We start from the raw sequence: 10,983 nt of genomic DNA on the forward strand, positions 1-10,983 counted from the left end.
TGTTATAAAAAAACACAGTATTAAAAGGAGCATGACCTACTACAAAATACATCAGTAAATAATTTAAGTGTATCAAGTTGATTGAAACTAAGCAAATTAGCAATCATTTAATAAATATTGGCTATTGATGGCAAAAACAATTTTTAATATATATATTTTTTTCATTTTTATTTAATGATTGTAGCCTGTAGCACATAGTAAATGTATATTATTCTCAGATCTGGGGACATTTGTAGTTTTAGTTGGGCAATCAGGATTTTGTATTTGTGAAAAATATGTGAAAGCTGTCAGAAGCTGGACAGAAATATAATTGCATCACCTATCCAAACTCTTATGAATCCGTCATTGATTTTAGTTTTTTGTTTCAACTGATTATTTCCCAATTAAAAATAAAAATACTGACCTGATGCAATGCAAACAAATGAATATATGTTAAAACAAGATTTCTTTTGAGATTTGAATGATTTAGATGCGATTTTATATGTTTTTTGGGTATCCTTGAAGTGCTATGTAAGTTAGAACTACAAGACGAGACTTATGCCGTGGAACTACAAAATCTGCTGCTGTCGCTTTATGGTGACGACATCACTGCTGGACTTCGACAGGTTTGACTGCTCGGTAGTAGAAGTCTTGAACGATAAGCGCTTTCTTGTTGTTCTCTGCGGTATGTTAGCAGTTGTTTGCAAATTATTGCTGTGCACCCTTATGTAGAGGGGGAGCGAATAAAGCTTTAGAGTCTCAACAGTTCCAGTTCTGTGAACTTATGCCATAAATGACCGGTTTGTGATGTAAAGTTAGCTTTTTATCAGCAGGTAACTTCACTGTTTAGTCTCCACACAATCATATGTAGTTCCTGTTTTAGCCGTAATGCTGACAAAGACGTCTTTTGTGATTTTGTGCAAACCCTAACAAGGTAGCGTGTTTCGTTTTTATTTTTTATTTCCGCACATAAGCCATAAAGCTTGCGAACTTTTTCACGTATCTCGTCACGTTACAGCCACTATCTTTAATGCATTTTTAATGGGATTTTGTGTTGTCGGACATTGACAAACCCAAAGGGAAGTATTTCGAGAAGTAGAGGTTGAATAATATGTAGTTTTTGAAACGTTTTCACATTACAATCTGAAAGGTGTGGTGTGCATTTTTTTATTCAACCCCCTAGTCAAGTTCGGTGCCCCTGTTATGCATATTTTAGGCGTTTCCTATCTTCCAAACAATCGCCTTAATTGAATGGGTGATTAACAGGCTTCTGCGGCATTTATTAGAGGTTTCGTAGTCATTTGAATAAGGTGTTCTGGGACAGAAACACATCTAAGACGTACAAGGCAGTGGTACCAGGTTTGGGAGTCACTGCCTACGGGATAATAATACATATTCTATTATATGGCAAATACTAACAATATTTGCCATAGATTTTTATTCCAGAACTAATTATTGGTCAGAAATGTTAAAAAAAGTGCCTTAATAAAGAGTTAGTAGTTTTAAATCCAACAGAAAACAAAGATGGTGAGATTATTTTTTATGTAGTAAATGTCTATTATATATATATATATATATATATATATATATATATAATTTTTTGTGTGAATATGCATTCACCCATCTACTTTAGCTGGTGTGACATGTGAATTTTAGCACTGTGAAACAATAAAGGGTATTCTTTTCTATTATATCCATTTATAAATCAAACCTTATTTCACTAGTTTAGAGGTGCCCAACTCCAGTCATACAGAGCTACTATCCTTGAACCTTTAGATGCATCTCTTCTTTTAAACATCTGAACCAATGGCAGAATTACCTCATCAGTCTGTCAGCCTGTCATTTGACTCAGGAGAGGCCTGGTAATGATCCATTAAGATAGGTTAAAGATAGGTTATTTGGAGATGTAGACAATTTTTTTTTTTTTACAAAAACAGAAGCTTAATATGTCCACTGTGTTCTTATGTTCTGATTTAGCCAACTTCTGCTCCACCTTGACCTAATTTCTGTGACATGGAGCCAGATGGGGAGCTTAATCCGGACACAGACGACCTTCCTCTCAGAGCCAATACTAACCACATACTTGTCAGACATTACGTATTGGACCTAACCGTTTGTTTTGACAAGAAGATCATCAGTGGTAGTATTGTTCTGTTCCTTGAGCCTTGCTCTGCTGAGATGGCTAAAACTAAGGCTGATATTGGACCTGAAACTGGAGATGGTGCAAGGCAGGAACCCAATGAGGAAGGTACAAAGTTTGGAAGTGACACTCAGGGTTCAGATTTATTTCAGAGCTCCAATGCTGAGGATTTCACCTTAGTGCTGGACTGCTGTGACCTTGAAGTGTCAAAGGTGGAAGAGGTGGACACTGATTCTGTATCTGCGGCATTGGGTTTTCCCCTGACGGCTGCATCTGAAGATATTTCAGTGGACTCACAAGCAGGTTTTATTCAGCACCTTTTCTCCATGCCCTCTTCCCATTGGAAGGAAAAGCATCGGCTCTTTTCACTGTGCAGCCGGAGCCCTGGCATCCAGAAGGGCAACTCGCTTCACTTTCACACAGATCGCTGGAGTTTGCAGGTGAAAAAAATGGGGGTCACAACTTCGCAGGACTTCCCCCGTATTATTAGGATCTACTACATGACAAGAACACTGGGAGGCTCAGTGAGGTGGACCAAGGACCAGGACAACAGGTTTGCTTCTGTGCTTCTTAAATCGCATTCTAACACAACCATGTTAAAGATGATATTATTCATTCATTAATTCACGAAACAAAAAAACCCCACCTCAGGCAGTTTGCAAACTATCTTCTTCAGAGACGGGAGGTTTTCATTGCTCGTGTGAGTTTTGTTGTCCTGAAAGGAGGTTTGTTTATAATTTACCTTTGTTTACCCTTCCAGGGAGTGTGTTTACACCGCCGGCTCTCCCATCAACAACCGGGCCCTCTTCCCCTGCCAGGAGCCTCCTGTTGCCATGTCAACGTGGCAGGCGAGGGTACGGGCCCCCAGTGACTGTGTGGTGTTGATGAGCGGGGAGGAGGAGGCTGTTCCAGCGGAGGACGGGGACACACGTAAGCTTTGAGACCCAGGAGAAGTCAAACTCATTTTAATAATCTGAAATGTTTGTTAATTGTGTGGTGAAATATGTCACTCCTTGCAGTCTCTTGCAAAAGTATTTGTTGAAGTTGTTTGGATCTGCATTATTGCAGATCCTTCCTCCCAGCAGCTAAAAGACAGCATGACCATGACTGCTCCCAATAAAATCAACAAGTCTTTATAGATTTAGATTTAGTTGATAAAAGCAGTTGAAGAACTCTTAGTGTTAGTGAAGAACCGTTAGTGACTTAAACAGATTTTTCAACCCTGTGCATGTTTTACAACCTGAAATTTCAAGATAAAACATGCACCTACATGGAATTTGTTTTTTTTTCCATCAACATCACAAACTATTCACATCCCCTAATGTGTATCATTTAATATTTTGAATGATGGCAGACGATTGAAAACGTGTAGCAAAATCTGAACTGAACATGTATTAAAAAAATGGTAAAATGAGCAAATGTTCATATGTTTGTACATTAGTTCTTTTATACTTTGTAACTGTGGATATTTTTGTTTATTGTACATCTTTAGATTTCCTCACCTGGAACTATTACGTCACAATGCCCATGCCTGCGTCCACTTTCACTTTGGCTGTGGGACACTGGTGCCGGGTTCCTACAGAGACTCCTTCAGCTCTGGAAAACGAGGTTGAAGGCGGGGTGGGCTGCAGCTGCCTCAAGGCTGAGCTTGTGTCAGAACTTGCAAAGTCTCCTGGTGAAGTAGTAAGAGGCGCTCCATGTCAGATTGACAGGTATTTTAATGGTTTTCCTGTGTCCTTTTCTTGTTGTAGGACCTCCTCTTCTCCAGACTGCTATTAACCCAAGTCTGGCCTTCAGCATTCCTTGTTGAAACTTTCCCTCTCACCAGACCAAAAATGGTTCAGTTGAAGTTAGGGTGATGGATAGTGTTCAGAACATAATTGGCTTTTTATGAGAAATGGGTTAAAGGTGGAGCTGCAGATCATTGCATTTGCTGGCTAGGGGAAATTATCTTTGGAGAGAAAAAAAAAAACAACTAAAGACATCATATTTTTTTATAGCAGTACAGGAAATAAAGTGTAGGTTGGAACCATTAGTCAGGTCCAATTCCCACTGTGCAGGGCAGGGCTGTGCCGGTGTTTCCCTCTCCACTGGCTGGCAGGTTGGCAAGTCTGCCAGTAGTTTCCAGTAATCCTCCGCCTCTACTCATGGTTTTTCCTCCAGTAAAAACGTAGCCATAGCACAGCGTCTGTACAAGGGACGTCTTTATGCTCATTGAATGGCTGGAAGGAAACTTGGCTGTAGCTCGGTACCAATGGAAAGTTCCTGAGTACGAGGACGGAGTAAGTGGTGAATATTGGGTTAGGGTGAATGAGATTGCATGTCAGCACTTAAATATTTTGACATATTTGTGGTTTGACTTCATGCAAAAGTATTCATACCCCTGACACTCTTCCCATACTTTGTCAAAATACCACACACTTAAATTCATCTTATTTTGAATTTATCTGAAAGACCATCACAAATTATAGCATAATTGCACAGTACAAGGAAAAAAAAAATGATATTCAAAATGTTTTTAAAATTAAAAATCTGAAAAGGCTGACATTCAGTTCTATTTGGCTCCCTTTGCTTTGACATTGCCACTTATAATCTAGAATAATCACTTGTTACTGGAAGTCATCTAATAAATGATGAAGCATTTGTAGTGGCAACATTACACTGTCTAACTCCTTGGCATCTCATTGAGTAGTCCATCACCAACAGTAGCTCTTTCCAAGAAGCAGCTCGGGTAGCAAAATGTGTTGACAAGACTAAATCTGAAAAAAAAAAAAAACAACAAAACAAAAAAAAAAAAAAAAAACGCAAGAAGTCCTGTTTACAGTTCACTAAAAGACATATTGGGACAAACTGATGGAAGAAACTTCTGGGGTTCGATGAGATGAGTATGAAACTTCTTGACCTTCTTATGGAACACTAAATGCAGGGAAAAATAAAACTACATTTGATCCTGAACACCACCCTCACAGTAAAACAGGGTGGTAGAGGCTTTACACTGTGAGAATACTTGATTTCAGCAAGGACTAAGACGCTTTCCTCAGTTATTGAGAAGATGGACGGAGCTAAATATAGGGCAATAATGCAAGGAAATCTGTTAGGTGCTGCAAAAGAATTTGAGTTTTGGCCGGGACACCAAAGATAAAGCTGCAGGGGAAAGGTTTGGATCGTGCCAATAGTCATGTGTTAGAATATTCCAGTCAAACCAGAAAGGTGGTTCTACAAAGTGATGATGACCCACAAGAGCTGAAATACAGATAACACCGTTCTGATTTTATTTTAAATAAAAAAAAAAATTTAAACCATATCTCTTTTTTTTCACTTTACAATGAATAACACACTTGTTTGTGTTGGTCTGTCAGATGAAATCCCAATGAAAACATTGATGTCTCTGGTTGTTATGTGATCACCTTTTAAAACTCTAAGTAGTATGAATACATTTGCAAGAGGCTGCAAGTGTTTCTTTAATTATTTTGAAAGAAAAATTCCACATAATGAGTTGCATCACTTCCAGATTTGTGTATACTTAAAATGATAAATCCAAAGAAACGGTTATTAATTTTTAAATTTTTTTTTTTCTCCGCCCTTTGTTTTTATCTACCTCAGCAGAGACAAGGCCACCAACTCAGACTCTGCATTCTGTCACTCTTCCCTTGGGCATAAGGAGCTCTCTTTAACTGATTATTCAGGCATGGAAGATGACGGCATCTCTTGTTCCCATGGCGACTACCCTTGTCGGTTTACTGAACGGTCTGCTTGGTCCCAGCGGGTGGTTCCACACCGTGTATTTAGCCCTGCCTGCCTGCTCCAGAAGGCCCAGGTGGGGTTCTGACAACTCAGCTTTGAGACTTCGGCTAATTAGACTTTAAAAGATTAAGGTCTGTTACTGTTGGTTAATGTTTATGTCAGAGTGTCATGTGTTTTTTTTTTTTTTTTTTACTTTTATCCCATCAGCACAAATGTTACTCATTTAACACATTAATTTGAAACATTCTTCTCGTACACAAATCAGTGGAGCTGACTTGACACAATGTTTTACAAAACTTAAGTAAAAGGCGGTGGTGAAGAAGTACAGCATATTTGCAAGCTTTTTGCATATCTCATGTATCATTTTGTTAACACAATTAAGACTGAGAGAAGCTTGGGTTTGAATGTATTTTTTGTTGTTGTTGTTTTGCTCCTATGGTTAACGTAATTTGTGTTTTTTGGCAGATGGGAATCCTCAAGCTGCTGCCTCGATGCTTGGCTGCAGCCCATGCTGTTCTAGGAGTTCACCCTTTTCCCCGTCTTGACGTCCTCATCGTCCCAGCAGGGTTCTCCAGTCTTGGCATGGCCAGGTATTCACTTGTCTGTCTTTGATTAGACAAAGAGAAATGGCAGAAATTTAACATGAGCAGGTAGTACGCTGGTATATGAGGTTGATTGTATTGGTTTCATTCCTACACCGTCATTATTTTCGAGTTATGGATACGAATGAAACTGAGAAAAACTGTATGGAAACCAGACCAGAGTTTTATTCTTTTCCTTTCAAACCTTTGTTTCTTTCCTTCTCTCATTTCTTGTTCCTTCATTCCTTCTTTGCTTTCTGTTCGTATTGCTATCCCACCTTGTGTCTTTCGTGCCATCCTTGTCGGACCTTTCTTCTTCGTGACCTGAATCTTGTTTTTTGTGTTCTTCCTCTTTTCCTCTTATCATTCCTTCATTGTATGTTGCATTCTTCCTAAGTTGCCATTCTTTTTTGTTGAATTTCTTCCGTGCCCCTCATTTTTCCATTTATCTTTTCCTTTTTCTTTTTAAACTTGTTGCTTAACTGATAAAACAGAAAACTGACAGAATTTAACGAACTGTACATTTCCTGCCAAAAGGACTGGTTAAATATCAGACAGAACTCAACTAAAACTAGTTAATGCTTATAAACAGTACATGGCTTCTCTGTTAGGGGACTTTTACTCGTATTACTGCAGGTGTTTAAGCCTGTATGCATTGTTTATAACCCATTGTCTACAGGATAAAATCTACACCAAATTATAATTGGTTTATATATATATTTTTTGTCACCTTTTATTCAAGTTTTATTTCACTTGTATCCATGTCACTGGTAAGTAAATAGAAACTTCCAACCACCAATGTATCTGCACATGAAATTACAGACTCTGAAGCCAAGGGGAAATAAAGGTTTCCAGTAATCTTTTGCATCCTTGTTATTAGTTGTGCAGAAAGAAACGCGGCAGAGCTCCTTGACAGAAGGGGAATCTCAAAGCCAAACCACTAAGCTTGCTTAATATGGCCACTGTGTTCCTTTAAGAACTGATAAAAAAAAATAAAAAAAATCACAATTCTACTAAAGTCTTTTACGTTAATTTTTTTTAAGTTGTTTTGGGACTTTGGAAAAGCAGAACTTTATCTGCTGAGATCGTCGTATTATCCTTAAAGTTAGCCTTTGTTCGGCAGACACAGGCTAATGTTGTCAGACAAGAGTTTGAATTGTGATGTTGTCGACTAATATAGATATAATCTCAAGTGACTCTTTTTTTTTTTTTTTTTGGCCTTCATTGATTCCTGAGGGGAATATCTGACTCATAACTGCTCAGTGCTACAGAATGTTTACCAGCTATTAACAAAATGGTTTGCTAAATAGTGCATGGTGGTTTGTTTACAGGGGGATTTTATGGCCTTTTTTTTTTTTTTTTTTTTAACTGAACGCCACTACCTTCAGCATTTGTAAACAGCTGTGATAAAAGCAGGAAGAGTGAACCTTAACGGCTAAGTTGCTGTGTGAGTTCGGTGAGCTAAAAGATACTGAAAATGCTCTTCATCAGGGATTTGTGGAGGTGGCAATTATCTGGGTGCATTAACTGAGACCTTTCACAGTGCATGTGGTTATTTTATCTGCTGCTGAAATATGGATTTATTTATTTATTTATTGGCAGTTCTTTAGTTTAGCTAATTATTTTTATTTTATTTAAAGTAAAAAAAAACACTTTTTTCACTACTAGATTCTACACTTTATTTTGCATACAATATACACATCCTGGTGCTTGTTTTAAACTTACTTTGTGCTGAGTTTTTCCTCTAAAAATCTCCAGACACATATTGTCACATTAATTTTCAAACTCTTTTTTTTTTTTTTTTTACACTGTCTTACTCTGCTTAGTAGATATCCACCTCACTGAATGTCTTTCTGCATATGTCCTTTCTTAGATGTCATTTCCATTCCAACTTGCCACAGCTTCCAACTTGGTACTTCTGGCATACTGAGTGTGTTTACTGACAGAATATATATCTGCCATTTCACTTTTAAATTTAGGAGTCAGTGAATGTGACATTGTTACATAGGTGTATGTATAATTATTGTAAAAAAGTGTATCTGTGTTAGAAGCTGTCTTGATTTTAAGGTTTACTAACACTGTTTTCTTGAGGCAGTAGCAATATTTGGTTTTCCTGAGATTAAATTACATACACAGATGGACTCTGTTTAGCAGACTTCATATATCAGTTCCTTATACTGGATTATATTTATATACATTAGAGTGAGGAAAGGTGGATTAAAATGTACCCCATACTTTGAATTGTATGAGTAAAAATAAAAAAAAAATACTATGCATCATTTGTCCTCCACTTAACAAGTATTCACCAGCTTGGGTTGTTTTGTCTTATAAAATTCCAGTAAAATGTGCAAAGGTACATTTTACCAAGAGAAACTTTATTTTCTTATTTTATTTATTGTACTATTTTTCACTATTTTTGTTTAACTTGTACACTTGATATGTCCATTTGGTATTTTTTTCCACTAAAGCATTGGTCCTCTCAATGCTCATTTCTGCACAACTTATTTCTGTTTAAGCTTGAAGTTTTACTTCTTGTTTCTGTCTGCAATTCTTTAAGCCAAAAATCCCTGTACACCAGACCCCGACGTTTTGTTTAGTGTTGAAGTGGTTTGGAAGCTGATCAATCGCTGTAGACGTTTCCACCCTGTATGTTTACCCTCATCTTATCATTATTCTTTGCTTTGTTTTGCCGTCTTTTTTTTTGTTTGAAAACCATCACTGCCTTTCTCATATCCCTGTCTCTTTGCCCTTCACCAGTGTTGCTTTCATTTTTCCACTTTTCATCATGTTAGGAGATGAAAAGTGGACCTTCATGATATCCCATTTTCCATTCTGTTTCCTTCACTTCTATATATAACCAATAACTTCTTAATCTAGCCTCCAGCATTCCGACAACAGTGTCAGTTTTTCTGGAAATCACATCTTTCTTTTCAACACAACTGTTTCTGCTTGTGTTTGGCCTCCGTGTGGATGCAATTAAAGGCTTGTTAATCAAGATAATTTGAAAATTGATGCAAAATAAATGCCCTTGATGCCTGGCCTTTTTATTTTAAATGTTACTGATAAAGCGGTGTAATTAGAGAGGCCTATTAAACATCCCAGTGTCTGTGGTCTGCACCACAGTCTTTCATTTTTTCCTCCATCTGCCTTTCTCTTTCTCGCATGTTGGTCTCCCTCGAGAAAAAGTGTCCCAGACAGGATATGAGCTCAGACCAGAATTTGTGTTCTGCTTTTCTGACGTCATGGCTAAAAGTGGTCTTTGTCAGAGATATTTTGAACGAAAGAGGGCGAACTCAGTTACAGTCTGGGCATCGTTTTCAACCAAAATACAGTGTTTCCTTTGATCAAAGTAAACCTTTTCCCAGTGTTGCGAAAACTTGCCTCCGCTATGTTTGCTTTGAATGAACTTCAAGTGCTGACACAGGGGCTGCTGTCTGACGGATGTTTTCGTTTCCTTAGGCGGAGGGCTCCCAAGCAGTTCTCCTTCTTTCCTTAGCTCGGTAGGCCGCTTTTCGCTGCAGATGACCAAGAAGAGATTTAGGGCCTTCATTAAGCTTAGCATAGCACCTGCACTGACCCCCTATAAAACTGTTCACGGTTCTGAGTCCAATGTGAGCTCGACTGTATCCACCCTTCAACACTGGTGGCTCAGTTCTGGATACCAGTGCACAAAACTGCAGGGCTGTGCCATGGGAAGGCTGGGAGGTCAACTGAAATTGAAGGGTAGATTAAGACGGAGATGAGAGAGGGAAATTAAGAGGGCAAAGGCGGGGTTCACAACAGGCCAGCGGATCCCCAGGATGTGGGAGAGGATGTGTGGATTATTCCCAGCAACAAAAGCCATTAGCCCCTGGAAGGACTTCAGAGGCTGGTGCTATTTAATCTAGAGATTGGAAGGTATGTGGGCCCCAATTGTTGGGATGGAGCCAAGTGCTGTTTTTCTGTGCAGTGCCCCAGTGGAAACAGCAGGAATGGAGGGGGGCTTTGTGGCCTGAGAGCTGCAGCAAGAAGGCACAAAGCTGTTGCAGCGTGATACATGGAAGGAAAACAGTGCCAAAGGAGGGGCAGGAGTCACAGTGGCGTGAAGTTTTTGGGCTGAGATACGTGAGGAAGGCAAGTAAACCGAAGATTAAGAAGTCGGGTAAGGACATGTATGTGTTCAAGAGCTGGGCCGGAAGTGCTGTCCACCCACGAGTTGTTTTCATTCACGCAAAGATACCTAAACTTATGCAACTTCACAAGATTGTGCAGCTAAGCTCCAAGCTTATGATGGAAGCACCAACGTCTTACCTCTTTTCATGCTATAGTGTCATACAAAGTTCACATCCCTTAAACTTTGTCATGTTTTGTAATTTTGGGAGTTGAAAAGTGACTCCTTGTAGAGCCACCATTCACTGCAATGATTTTTTTCCCCTCTCCCTTGTTTTACACATCTAGTGAGTGAAATTTTTGCTTCTTCTTATAGCTCAGACTCTGGTAGGTAAAATAAAATAAATAAAAAAATCCCCTTCTCACCCTCCGCGGGTGGTCTCTTTCATC

General features: G+C 38.8%; 1 protein-coding gene across 2 annotated transcripts; it reads left to right on the forward strand.

Moving 5' to 3' along the window:
• The first annotated feature begins 560 nt into the window (after positions 1-560).
• On the forward strand, positions 561-7,242 carry LOC106940369 (aminopeptidase O-like). Of its 2 annotated transcripts, none has more exons than XM_015023102.1 (6): positions 561-664; positions 1,957-2,672; positions 2,880-3,049; positions 3,612-3,831; positions 5,723-5,936; positions 6,329-7,241. In XM_015023102.1, exons 2-6 carry the CDS (start codon positions 1,993-1,995, stop codon positions 6,473-6,475), a joined length of 1,431 nt encoding a protein of 476 aa, XP_014878588.1. In that variant the 5' UTR covers positions 561-664; positions 1,957-1,992; the 3' UTR covers positions 6,476-7,241. The 2 variants fall into 2 exon arrangements, with proteins under 2 accessions (XP_014878588.1, XP_014878589.1); XM_015023103.1 differs by lacking the exon at positions 561-664 and adding an exon at positions 674-812 and having other exon boundaries at positions 6,329-7,242.
• The last annotated feature ends 3,741 nt before the right edge of the window (positions 7,243-10,983 follow it).

Source organism: Poecilia latipinna, unplaced genomic scaffold (assembly GCF_001443285.1).
Source record: "Poecilia latipinna isolate Pla-1442-1.1 unplaced genomic scaffold, P_latipinna-1.0 Scaffold3196, whole genome shotgun sequence".
In the NCBI taxonomy this organism is placed as follows: Eukaryota; Metazoa; Chordata; class Actinopteri; order Cyprinodontiformes; family Poeciliidae; genus Poecilia; species Poecilia latipinna.

What these genes read in the sequence shown, in the direction of transcription:
- LOC106940369 (XM_015023102.1), top strand. Translation starts at nt 1,993, where the DNA reads ATGGAGCCAGATGGGGAGCTTAATCCGGACACAGACGACCTTCCTCTC. An exon ending in ACCAAGGACCAGGACAACAG is followed by an intron (nt 2,673 to 2,879) that starts GTTTGCTTCTGT and finishes TTACCCTTCCAG; the next exon opens with GGAGTGTGTTTACACCGCCG. An exon ending in GCCTGCTCCAGAAGGCCCAG is followed by an intron (nt 5,937 to 6,328) that starts GTGGGGTTCTGA and finishes GTTTTTTGGCAG; the next exon opens with ATGGGAATCCTCAAGCTGCT.